Source organism: Pinus tabuliformis, chromosome 4_1 (genome assembly GCF_031772625.1).
Source record: "Pinus tabuliformis cultivar Carrire ecotype Pingquan chromosome 4_1, CPIR1, whole genome shotgun sequence".
Taxonomy (NCBI): Eukaryota; Viridiplantae; Streptophyta; class Pinopsida; order Pinales; family Pinaceae; genus Pinus; species Pinus tabuliformis.
In genome coordinates, this window is record NC_142303.1 from 457,288,431 (window position 1) to 457,302,720 (window position 14,290).

The window sequence follows — 14,290 nt, forward strand, 5'->3', positions numbered from 1 at the left end:
TAAATATCGGCCAGTGGTGGTGGAGTGCGTCTGTCAATATTTTTCTGTATTCTTCCATATAAAGGTCAAAGAGGTGTGGACTGAAAGGGAAATTTGTTTGGGCAGTCTCTCATCAGGTCATCACATTATTCGTTTAATTTCTTCTTCAGTTGAATTCTTCGTTACTTGGTATGTATATGACTCTGAGAAAGTACTAGGTGGGCAGTGTATGTATCTAGGCTCGAAGTTGGAGTGTAAGTTTTGTCTATAACCAAAAAATTGTTCTCCCCCCAAAATAGGTTTCGCTATAAATTATCCAATTGAAATCCCTACACAGTTGCTCAAGTTTTCCATGTCATGCACATGGAATGTATATGGGTCATAGTTGATAGAAAATAAGAACTTTAACATTTGGTCCTCTTACATTTTCCCATAATGTTCAGTATGGCTAGAAATTTATGAGGCTTCTTCACACTCACTTGATCCTTAATTTGACATGTATGTATAATGTATTCAAATATTTCATTGGATTAGGAACTTAAGACAACGAGTTTTATAAGGTTTGTCTTCTCCTTTGTTTCTTCATAACATGTAAATGTTTGTCTTTCCTATACTTCAAAGCATATTCAACTAGCTTTTAGTCCTCCACGAGAGGTCATAATTACAAACAACACAAGGCACATAACATCACATGCTTCTCCTCAAAAGTGAATACAACCTCCAAGTGTGGAGAAGGGTTTCAATGGTAGGTCCTTTTTTTTGGAAAAAAAGTCAAAGAGAGGTCGGATCTACCTCGAAAAAAGAAGAAAATACAACCACTCAACTCCAAAGGTTGCACAAATCGGTTCCATTCAGTGGTTTTTTTAAGTCGACCTTTCAACTTAGAAAGCTCGTTGTACATTGAGTACTCATACTCATTGTATGACTTGTTTCCAACATTAATATGTATAAATACGCAATTTGTTATTTAAATTTCTTTCTATATCTGAACTGAGCGAACCCTTTCTTAGTATATATTTTGGCTCTTTGACAGGCCAAGATATGCATGTGTGCTATCATTATTTTCGGTCTCCAAGTTTTCTGAGAGGTCACTTTTACTAAATATTGAAGGAACACTTCGGTTTGGGTAATCCTGTCACAGTCTTATCAGGTCACAACCATGAATAAGAGGCTTTACAAAAGCTTTAAGTTCATATAAAACTTCAACTAAAGCCATAGTTTAGCTACCATGAACTGTAAGCCATAAGTTATAGAAATTTTTTGTGTGTGGCTTGGATGAGCATACAGATTCAACATTTCTGAAAATGATCCCTTCACAAACTTCGTCCAACACTTGCCCATTTTTCCATCATAATCTATTGCTGGTACTTTCTCAATCATTTTTATTATGCGAGTCTTGTTGATGTATTTAGTGCTAAGAGGAGCAACTCCAAGAGATAGGCCTCCATTGATGAGTTCAAACCCAGTTTCAACAATGTTTCTACCACCCCTTTGTAAATGGTATTTGAACCTACCCTCAATTGTGGAACCAATAGGACTATTGAAACAAATTAATTGAAATATCCCATCCATTAGAGGTAGATTATTATGCGGACCTCATTGGAGTATCAAAATGAGTTTGTTTAAATATCACATCCCCTATGTTGGAGGTTAGAGCATGTGCACAACTTAAAAATCTCTGATATTCTTAAAGTTGCAATATGCGGATTAAGCCGATGATATGGCATGTGACACTGCCCAACATCTATTATAATCCATCGTAATATGGTTTCACATTGTTTAAACGCTATAACCCCTCCTATGTTACTATTATAATATAGTTTCTGTAAACAATGAAACTATGTTATATTTGATTGATTATTACCAAATGCCCTTAAATTCTGATTAGACACAAAAACACTATTTCGATATATCAACATTAATACGCACATTAAATCTACATATCTTATCGGCCTTACTTTGCGCCTCTCGATACAAATGCTAATCTTAACATCTTTCAATTTAGGCATATCCTATCGGCGTTACTTTAAACCTCTCCGTGCAAATGCTAATCTTAACATCTTTCAATTTACGCTGATAAAAAGTTTTAAAAAGCAAAATGACTAAAGTACCGAATTCCAAAAAAGACTAATAAAGTGGGTGAGCTAATTATATGAAAACAGGGAAAGCCTTTACCGAATGAATTTTGCACATCATGCAACCATAATGAGCAGAAGTACCCATGCGTTCAATGAAGGGACGGAATAAATCATAATTTTTTACCCATGCGTTCAATGAAGGGACGGAATAAATCATAATTTTTTACCCATGCGTTCAATGAAGGGACGGAATAAATCATAATTTTTTAACGAAAACAGAAAGAGAAGAATTGGCGAGTTGAGCGGGTGATATCAATTGTAAAAGTGAGAAAGTATCTTTTAATTAAAGTGAGAAAGTATCTTTCAATTAACATGGGCAGGTTGCGACGACACGACGGAGGATAGCCGCACCACACGCGACAAAATTCTTCTACATCGTTGTGCCCATGTGTCTCTCTGTTGGAACCATAGCCTTAATGATATCGCCTTCAGCATGCTATAAGAGCACTTCATACTCACAACTATACAAGCAACAGCGACTGGATTGAGTAAAAGCAAGCAGCAGTCCGTCGAGCAAAACCGTTGGTTCCGAAATGGAGCGAAAGATGAGAGTGGGATCAGCGCTTCCGATGCTCTACTTTTCATTTCTTCTTATTTCGCTATCCTCTGTCACTGCCCAGCGAAGAAGAGGCTTTCGTTATGGACGGGAGGAGGAATACCAGCATGATGAGAGATCATCAGCATGTCGAAGGTTGCAGCGGCTAAGTGCCCACGAACCCTCTGAATCGGAATCGCTAAGATCCGAAGGTGGCACCTTCGAGTTGTCGAACCCAGAAGACAACGAGGAATTGGAGTGCGCAGGCGTTGCCTTCTTCAGAAAGACGATCGAAAGGGGCGCCATGTCGCTGCCTCAATATCCCAACGCCCCTCTGCTGCTTTATGTTCACCGAGGTACTCTAATAATACAACTTCTTTCTGAATGTCGCATGATTCCCTAAATTTGTTATTATTATTATAATTGCTTCTATATGTGCATGTGCAGGTGAGGGCAGAATGGGCATTGTGTTCCCGGGGTGTCCGGAGACTTACAGAGAAGACGAATCTTCGTTTCAAGGGCGATCAAGACGCAGGTCAGAGAGACGAGGGGAAGAAGAGGGAGAGGAAGAAGAAGACTCAAGTCAGAAAGTGAGGCGAGTGAGGAGAGGAGACGTAATAGCCATATTTGCAGGAGCAGCCTACTGGTGTTACAACGATGGCAACGAGCCTCTCCAAATCGTAGCCATTGCCGACGTATCCAACCCTCTAAATCAGGGCCGCAGGAGTTACCGAGTAAGTATCCCACTCAATTAACTAATAATCATCCTTAACTATGTTATAAATTCTTTCATTTCATTTTATGGCTGATTGGGGGTAAAAATGTACAGCCCCACCCTCTTGCTGGGCAAGGCTCATCATCTGGTCGTGGTCGTCGTCATGAAGAGGAGGGAGAGGAAGAAGGAAGAGGGAGAGAAAGTGGGGGCAATGTGTTTGCAGGGTTTAGCACGCGCTCTTTGGCCGAAACGTTGGGCGTGAATGATGAAACTGCAAGGAGGCTTCAACAGAATCAGCGATCACGACGTTTTGCGAGGGTTGAACGCGGCCGACGACTCAGCTTACCCGCCCCTCGATCTCGATCTCGCTCTCCTTACGAGAGGGAGAGGGAGAGGGATGATGTTGCTGGTGGATTGCATCAATATAATTCATCTGCAACGGAGAATGGCATGGAAGAGCTTGTGTGTGAACTGCGTGTAAGGCACAGTGCTGACAACCCGCAGGATGCCGATGTCTACGTAAGAGATGGGGGACGGATGAATATAGTCAACCGTAACAAACTTCCTGTACTCAAGTATTTGAGATTAGGAGCCGAGAGGGTTGTTCTCCGCCCGGTAAGCAATAACCTTTATTGGTCCGCTTCACTTTTATATATATAATAATGTTAATGTTTCCAAATCAAATGAATGAAATTTGAATGGAGCGAGCAATGTCTGTTCCATGGTGGAGGATGAACGCGCACGCAATAATGTACGTGACTAGAGGGAAGGGGAGAATGGAGGTGGTGGGAGACGAAGGGAGGAATGTGTTTAATGGGCGCGTGAGAGAGGGTCAGTTCATCGTCATTCCCCAGTTCTGCGCAGTCATCAGGGAAGCAGGAGACGAAGGGTTGGAGTGGATAACATTCACAACATCAGACCTGTAAGTATAACCTAATTATTACCACTGCTGCTAATATGATGTACTGTTCAGCAATTATACTCATCGGGTAAATTGGTATCATGCGTTGTTGCAGTTCCTTGCGGTCGTCTCTGGCAGGAAGGCAATCGGTTTTGAAGGCAATGCCGGAGGAAGTGGTGAGAGCCGCTTACAGGATCGACCAAAACGAAGTTGAACAAGTGATGAGGAACAGAGAACGCGACACCCTTATTTTGCCTCCATCATCTACCCGCTCATCCCGTCGATATCAGGCGGACATCATACCAGGTGTCCAGGTGGAATAGAATATTAATATTACCCATGCATTTCACGCGCATTCACCGCAACCCTTAATGTGCATAGAGATGCAATCTCGTCCGAATATAGGGTTCCTCACCTCTGCAAATTAAATGTAATCGAAAGAATAATTATAATAATGGATTTACCGTTCCTTTTTGTTCACCGCGTTCTGGCCGTGTTCCTTTGGTTTAATGTCGTCCATAACATTACATTACCTTGTATATCATATCACTTTGCACTCCGTGATGTCATAAACCTTCAAAGTAACATTACTGAAAACTTTATTTGATCAACTACCATCTGCAAGATCACGATGATATATATATATTTATTGTAGTCCCCCCTTCTGTCTCTTTTTTCCTTCCAAGAAAAGGACTGGAATATCGTAGTCCCTTCTCTCTCTCTTTCTTTCAGGAAAAGGACGAGAATATAAGTTTGGTGTCTTTTTAATTTCCCTGGTATAGCTGGTTTATATATATATATCAAAGGAAATATATACGATGGTTATTGATGAAATCAAATCTAATTTTAATATCTATTCAAATTTAGATTTAACCTTAAACATATTTATCTATTCAAATTTAGATTTAACCTTAAACATATTTTTTTACATTTTTCAAAAAAAAGAAAGAGGAAGATATGCTAACTAAATAATAGTTAAAGATAAATTAATCTAAATTAATAATTATCAATAAATTTGTAATTAATTAAGAGTATTTGATTTTTTTATCAGTGATTTTTTTTAATTTTTGAGTTCTTCATTAATTTTTGAGTTTTTTATTAGTGAATTTATCATTAGGAAAATCAATAAGAAAATATTAATCAATTTATAAAATTTTCTTATTAATCACTTTATAAGATTTTGAGATTGACTTATTTATAATATTTTAGGATTGAAGGGAAAAAGTGGATCATTACTCCTTAATGTAAAGCAAACCACTAAAAATTACACATACCAAAGATATATGTCATCTTTAATATTTTCACCGTTGCTAAATTTGCTAAATTTTTTATATAATTTTGGGTGTGAAATGAGGGTGTTATATTTATTCAATTTGAACATATAGATAATGTGTGTCAATATTATCCATATATTAATGATATTATCAAAGTGATCCCTTAATGTAAGGAAATAATGAATTTTATTTTATCTTTTCAATTTTATTATGCCACAAGTTGTTCTCCTTCGAGAACAACTCCCGAGCTGTCATCGTGTATCAATCTATACCATCGGATGTAATGTTAAACAATTGAATATTTTTAGGTCGTAGGATTAATAGTTAATAGTTAAGAGAAAACTAATAGTTAGGGCACATAATGGGTAAGTTCAAAAGTGATCTTTTTGTTCATCAATCCTTCCACACTCAATTTCTTGCGGTAAATTTTCCATTCGGGGTTTGGTCACTTTATTGACAGACTAAGGTTGCTTAGTTCTTCTTTTTCTTGAAGAAATGTCTCATTCCAGAGAGACCTACTACTTCAGAACGAGCTATAAGAAAATCCATAAATACATTTTGACAACGGACTTCAATCTATCGCAGAGTCACTAGGTAATCTAGTAATCTAATTGTACTTGATCTCATGAGACTGAAAGTAAGTTGAGTTACTTCCTATTAGGGTCCTATATTTCATAGGAGGAGTTGTTTTTACCTTATAATTTTATATTTGAAAAATGTAAATAATGTTTCATGTTTGAAATTTCTCTCTCTCTCTCTCTCTCTCTCTCTCTCTCTCTCTCTCTATATATATATATATATATATATATATATATATATATATATATATATAATAAAAGGAAATAAATTGCAGGGGACAAAAAAAAATAGAATAAAGAAATGAAAGGAAAAGAAAAAAAGAAAAAAAATGTTTGAAAATGTCCTCCTAGCTGAGAAAATCTAAATGCCACCAAGAAAAATTAGTATTGCATCAGTTTACATTTAGAAATTTTGAATAATGTGTGCAGCTTGTTTAAATGCCACTTGGTAAATAGGAAAATTACAAATTATTTGGGCTAATCACATTGTTTAATCGTGATTAGGCTAGGAATACAATAGGCTAGGTTATTGAATAAATTAATCACTTCGTTTAATCATGATTAATCGATAGGAAAAATCAATAAAAGTGTGCTCTGTTAGTTCAAATGCAACATGGAATTGTTTTTGAATAATTTTAGGGAAAGTTAGTTTTTTATTAACCTTACCTTAAGTAAGGGTTAATCGTGCTTTAATGTGCTTGTAATAAAGTTGGAAATATGTAATAACACTTTAGAATAAAATGAAAGGCTCAGATCAACCCACACCCAATCAACGGCAAGGGAATGTTTTCCAGCCCTCTTGAGATCAACTTCGCTTTTTCCTTGGGGGGGGGGGGGGGGGGGGTGGTCTGAAACTCCTACTACGTGGCACCCTCTTGACATTTTACACCCCCCCAACACTTTCCTCACATCGTGCCCGGCCCGCCCCCCCCCCCCAACACTTTCCTCACATCATGCCCGGCCCGCCACCCCCCCCCCCCCACTTTCCTCACATCGTGCCTGGCCCCCCCTCCGAAAAGTCTCTCACTACTGACTTTCTGCCACTTCCACTCATCACTTGTCACGTCAACTTCTTGTCCCCACCTTCCCTCCATGTGCTCTCTGCACCTCACCCTCATGGACTCCACCCCCACAACTATTCCCGACCGTTGAAACTCATTCTAATGACTTACTTCCTCCCAATCCTATGCTTCCACCTGGTGCCCCTCTTGCCATGTCAGCAAGTCATTGCGGCATTAACTACCTTCCGCTCATGTGCAACAGGCCTGCTCCCTGTTAACGACAACTCGATTAACGATAATTGTGAAATTACTCTATAGGACAATCAGAAAACGTAAAATTCCTTTCCTTCACCATGTCGTATGGTCAATAGCTTATTACATATTCTTAAGCCATAGAGCGACCGTTTGAATTCCAAAACCATTATTGTTTCGAACTATCATCAGGGACCAAGTTCAACATATTTTCGTCTTTTTCCTATTCTAGGTAATCCGTGACCTTTCCTCTTTTCAGCAATTCATCATGCCACCCAAAATAACACTCCCCAAAGAAAAGGGGAAGAATCCAGAAGATAAGCCTATATTGCCCCCACATGTAGACTTAGATCATGTACCTTTGTTAGAGCTACGATATAAAATTGTTGAAACCAACTGTGAATTCAACTTGTTCAAACTTCACAGTTGGTTAAAATAAAGATTCCTTGACCAAAGCGATGAAATTAAACTGTGGGAGTCTACCCTACCTCATTTTATATTCTCACATACCCATTTCTTCCCTAAATTTGTTTCGTGGTGCCAATTGAGTTATGTCCCCTCTTAGAGAGCTATCATAAGTCGCAATGGTGAATTTTTTATCTTTATCAAAGCTAAAGCCATCGCTCAAATTCTCCTGGTAACTATCCCAGAGTCAGCTAAGACATTTTCACTAGACTCTCTCATAGAGCTCTACAACAATTTAAGTTTTCCCCAAAGAGCCAAGATATTTGAAAATTTTCTGCCTGAATATGCCTAATTACCGAAAACCAATCCTCCATATTCAACTTCCATGTTCCCTGAGGGAACCAAGAAGATTATTTCCATCATTTCTTACATTCTTAGCTATCACTCTGACTAGTGGGTTGATGAGGCCATGGTTGGCTTCTTATCAATTTTCACAACTGGTGAGCAATCAATTATTTTTAATTATAGTCGTTTACTGCATAGGCTATGCATGATCAATTTGTCATATTTTCTACAGAGGGAGCTTTCAAATACCCCTATGTTTTAGTGTACATGTTTATTCATCAACAAGCAGACAGATTCCCTTTTACCTTGAAAAACATCGATGAGCAAGGAAATGCTCAGTCAGTCATACAATGGACATGCTTGGTGAGAAGGAATTCCATAGAATTCTCTTTCACAAACTTTGTGGACGAGCTCTTATATACAGTGGTCTATCTCCTACATAGTGATGTGGAGCCCAGGATAAGTGAAGACATTCAAAATATTCTACATCTCAGTGATAAAATAAAGATAGGGGACTTGTATCTTTACCAGACATACACAAAAATTCGAATATATGGGTGTGAGCTACCACCTTACAAACTGCCCAAATTTTTGCCTATGATACTTTTTTTATTAGAGTACATTCGGCAAATGATTCACATGAATGACCTAAATTTTGTGGCAGCGAAGAAGAAGGCCTAGTTCAAGATTAAAGCCAAAGTGGGACCTTTTGTCTGCAACACCATATCAGCTGGTAAGGAAGTCGATTTGTTGTTGAAGAAAATGAATTTTAAATTGAGTTTCACATGGTCTTATGACCCTTTTGTCTTGATTTAAAAGCTAAGCATGGAGAAAAATACCACACCTTGTTCACATAATCCTCGACCAGAAATCAAGCAGTACATGAACCAGACTCAATGGGTGGAAGACACACTGCAGGAGGTAAAGGAGCAGGTTCTCTCTACTAAAACCACTCAAACACCCATACCTAAGTAGAAACAGGACAGGAGAGCAAGAGAAGAAGAAGCTTTCCCAATGATGGAAATAGGAGCAAAGGATTTTCTAGTTTATACTAAGAAGCAGAAAACCAACTCTACAAATGTTTTTTAACATGACACAGAAGAACAACAGGCTATTATAAAGATAGGTCCTCATGTTTCTAGAAGAGAGGAGGGTATTTTCATAGGATCACTATCTTCATCCACTTCCAGAGATCCTCCAAAGACACCAAAGGCAGTCGATTTGGCTCAAGCCACTGCTGAGCCCAAATTTTTTTCAAAATCAAAGGAAATTAAGCAAAGGAATGAAATGCTAAAAACCTCCACTTATACACGGTTCTGGAAACAAACAACTGCCTCTCTAGACATATTATTATCAACATTCAACTCATAGAAGGGAAAAATGCAGATATCATTTCTCAAAGCCAAGGTACGAGCTCCTAGGTCATCTATAGATTACAAGGAACCTGTGTTCACTTTTAATGCATAACATATTCATCCCATAGACTAGATGGACCTACACAAACAAACAAGTGAGATGATATAACAACCTTGAGAAAAATGATGTTGATATAGCAACCTTGAGAAAACAATTGAAGTTTCCTACTATGGAGGATCCATGGGCCAAGGAGCTATGAGAGAGTGAGAAGAAGAAAGAGGATATGTTCAAGATAGTCATCAAGCTAAATATCCAAATAGAGACATGGAGATAGAGTTAGATAAATTTGCTCAAAGAAAAATAGCAGGCACAATAGTTGGTCATAGTCCCTCTTAATGCAGTTTCAATTGCAATGGCCATAGCTACAAGAGCTTCTTCATCTACACCAACAACTATAACAAATTCAACAAGTGAATTGGTCAGATCCATGTATAGTCTGACTATCCAAGAGTAGGAAATTGCAAAGCTAAAATCTCAAATTGAGAAAATGTCAGAATAAAAGTTAAATATTGATAAATTTTATGTGGCAGAGTTACAGAAAATCCATCAATTAAATCTAAAAATTAATAAGTTACATAGTGAATCAATGATGGTTCATAGTCTGCCCCAAGTCAGAGAAGATATATGGACTGAAATTGGTGAAGCCATTAGAGGGATATGGCCTTCTATACAAATCATTTTTGAACAACAGGAGTTATTGTAGAAATCCAAAGAAATAATGAGGAAAACTAGAATAGACTTGGGGCAGAAACTTGGTGAAGCTACAACCCTCATAAAATTTCTAAATTCTAAGAACAGACAAGAACTACTGGAGTTGGAAATTCAAGACAGAACAGACACCATCCTGGAGGTGAAAAGGATGCAGACCAAAAGGACTCTTATGAATTAGGTGGATAAAAAATGCCAGAATTTAGAAATCAGGATAGGCAAATTCCACAAGACGTTGTAGGTGCTAAACAAGAAAAGTATATACCAAAGTTGACAATTATAGAAAATCAACTAATGATCCTAACATAGTACGAGGACAGATTAATCAAGATTGCCCAAGACAAATCAAAATTTGCAGGGATCAAATGCCATATGATAGGGAAGGAATTCATGGAGGCATTAGATTTTTATTTATTTATTAGTCATGAGGTCAAGCGTCTATTTTTCATCAAGCCAATTTTTTCATAAATACAAAGATGTGGATGAATGCTACAAGAAGTTGATTAGTTTTTCAATCCCAAGTAAAGATAGGTGGGAGAAATTGTGTGAATTACTGGAGTAATTTGTAATTGCACATGAAGGCAAACAACGCAACATATTTTGAGTCCCAGTCACCAACAGTCTTCCTCAAAAACAGGGACAACATTCAACAATTTGAAGATTCCTATTATTTTGTTCTCAATTTGTAATCAGTTTTAGACATTAATAGGATTCCTTCTTGATCTTTTGAATCAAGATATTTTGTAATTATTTTTGTACAAATACTTCAAAAATCGGAATATTAGTGTTGGGATTAGTTTCAAAGAAAGGAATTATGTTGTAAAGAAGCTCACAGAGATACCTTTGATCATATCTCAGTAATACAACCTAAGCATTACAGGATTCTTGTGTCAATTTCATTAGTGAAGTGCATCTTTCTCTGTTAAATGTTTTCGTTGTTTTTCATATATGTCTCTGAAATCCAAATCATTCTAAGAAGAGTATGAACATAATTTCTTTAAAAGTACACTCTGTATCTGACTTATGAATAATTTCTATGTTTTCTACTAAAAATTAAAAACATAATTCTTAATTTCTTTGCTTTTAATTGTAGTGTTGAATCTATTTCTTCTCCTCCACATCATATATTTTATAGGATCTAGTGAACTTGCCTACCCTTCCCTATAATTTTAGTCTCTAAACTCTGTGTTTGATCAACCTAAACCTATGACTCCATTTCCCAATGGCCTAATTCCACTATCTCAACCCAACAATACAAAAACCAAAACGTAAACATGATAACTAACCTAATATCATCAGTAAAACAAAGCTAAATCATAAAGATAGATCCCTCTTTGAAGCTGGAAGCGCTGGATTCCCAGTGTCCAAAGTGGTTCTAAGGTTACCTCTGTGATCTACTCTACAATCTCAAAAATTATGGAGTGATAACATCCTGGTGACCATAATGGGGACAAACATATCTTTGTTTGAAATTTCATTTCCCTGGTTCAAAAATATTTATTTCGTCACATGTAAGAGTTATTTTTTAGAAATATTTTTTTTTGAGGTTGTAATTTTTTCGGCATACTGTAATTGTGTGTTAAATACTATATAGATCTGGCTCCTAAAAGAATTCATACCAGAGCTCATCCAGATCTGAATCCTCCCAATATCCTAGATAATCTTGAGAAATTGATAAGGAAGAAAAGCTTGACCAAAAGTCAAGGGAGTAACAGTCCTCTGCCAAGAGCCAATTCTTTTCCAGAGAGTTTTGTTACCATACAAGACATTCAATTTGATATACCCTTTGAACTTAGTCTATTTAGAACCAAGTATGAAAGATTTGTAGCTGAAACTATCATTGATGAGTCAGTATTAAAGCCATACATATCTTAACATCAATCTGTAGACTAGGATCTTGACAAACAAGCTCTCCAGTAGTTTGAAAAATTAGAAAACATAGTGACAAATCTAGATCAAGCTATCCACAAATCCTACATCCAGCAATCAGTTGAACTTTCATCCCTATCATTCTCTGTTTATTCTCCCATCGCACAATCTTTACATCTTATTTCCACTATTTCCACCTCCTCAACAATTTCCACTACCTCTCCATTAATATCACCAAGTATAATACAAATTTTTTTAATCCCTTCCACATCTACACCTCACATAGTTTCATATGTTTTTCCTCCCCATATACTAGTCATGGAAACTCGATATGCTCCCCTGGTTTTACCTGCCCAATTACATAACATGCCTCAAGACTATTAAAGTATGATTCCTCAGTTTGATGGCATTGGGGCCCTCACTGGACAACAACATGTAGATAAAATGAATGACTACTTTGACCTTCGGGAGGTTGATGAAGATGATGTGAAGATGAGGTTGTTTGCCCAAAGCCTTAATGGAGAGGTAAAAAAATGGTTTAAATCTTTACTAGTAGCTACCATTAATGATCTTGTTTCCTTTCATCAGTCTTTCCTCAACAGATGGGAAACTAAAAAGAATCCCCTCCAAGTTTTAAATGAATATAAAAATCTAAAAAGAGGTCCTAATGAAACTGTTGAAGGATACTGTGATAGGTTTAATTGAGTTTATAATGCCATTTTAGCTATTATAAATCCCCCACAAGCGTTATCTCTTATTCATTTCTTTGAAGGTTTTGATGTTAACATGACTTACCAATTAAGAGAAAGAGACCCACCACACTTGAAGAAATGAAAAGTAACATTGTCAAAGTAGAGGCTAACTTATCAGCTAAAAAAGGCAAGCTTAAAACTAGAAGAAGGGTTACCATCAAGGAGGAACCTTCCTCCTCTTCATCAAACTTAAAAATAGATAACTAGTAAAAACCATGTAAAGAATGATGGAGTGGATGATAGTGGCTAATAGAACCCCTCCTATGGATAACCAAACAAATTCTCAAAATAGAAATCAGAATCTCAGAAGAAATCCAACTCTGATAAAACAAGGGGAATAGAGGGGCCCTAATGATCAACAACTATGCCTCCTTTTCAGGAAAACTTTGTTGAAGAAGAAGTGGAAATAGAAGAACCTTTAGAGGAAAACCAATTTTTAGCATAGAAAATGAATTGGCTAAAGTTAAAATTTCAATCCCCCTCACTGAACTGACAAATAAGAATGCGTACAGGACACAAGTAATGAAATCCTTAAAGGTAGGAGAAGGAATAGATACTGTAAACCTTGTTAATGACAAGCCTGAACTGTTGTTTGGTCCAGAGGTAGAAGGTAAACCCCAAGATGGAAATTTTCCCCCTCTCTATGTCAATCTCAATATCCTTGAGAAAATTCTTCACAATGCCGTGCTCGACTCTGGTGCCTCACGCAATTTAATGCCTCGATCCATAATGGAGAAATTGAATCTTGACATTACTAGGTCATATAAAGACTTGTATTATTTTGATTCGAGCAAGTTATGTTGCCTTGGTCTCATTAAAGACCTATGTGTCACCCTAGCTCAAATTCCTACCAGAAGCATAGTCATGGATATTGTAGTGGCAGACATACTCCCAAAATATGGAATGCTACTTTCTAGATCATGGAGCATGAAGCTGCAAGGCACACTGCAAATGGATATGAGTTATGCTACCATACGTGTTTTTTGTCAGCCTAGAAGACTTTATAGAGAAAACCTAATGAAATATACGGTTAGTAGTTAGCATAAACCAAACAACCATCCTTTGTATTCAGTTCATTCAGACCTAGACTCTTTTATCTTGTACAATGATCGAGGTATAGAAGGAAAACTCCCTAACCTAGAAACTGATTTGTGTGAGATAGAAGAAAACAAAACAGACATGGTAAAACTGGATGAAGATAATGAGCCTTGATGGAACATGGATTTTGGTGGAGTTGTAAGAAAATAAGGATCAGGATCAGGTGTGTGGGTTTTCAATTCACAAACTAGAAAAGTTGAAGGACATTCATATATATTGAACTTCCAATGTAGCAGTAATATAGCTAAGTATGAAGCCTTAATCTTAGGATTGTAGCTTTTGAAAAAATTAGGTGCTAAAAGAATTTCAGTTCATGGATATTCT

General features: G+C 37.0%; 1 protein-coding gene across 1 annotated transcript; it reads left to right on the forward strand.

Annotated features, from left to right (window-relative positions):
• The first annotated feature begins 2,611 nt into the window (after positions 1–2,611).
• LOC149176378 (11S globulin seed storage protein Ana o 2.0101-like) lies at positions 2,612–4,614 on the forward strand. The gene is made up of 5 exons (XM_089423102.1): positions 2,612–3,008; positions 3,100–3,386; positions 3,482–3,982; positions 4,072–4,289; positions 4,384–4,614. Exons 1-5 carry the CDS (start codon positions 2,651–2,653, stop codon positions 4,589–4,591), a joined length of 1,572 nt encoding a protein of 523 aa, XP_089279228.1. The 5' UTR covers positions 2,612–2,650; the 3' UTR covers positions 4,592–4,614.
• Positions 4,615–14,290: the final 9,676 nt, after the last annotated feature.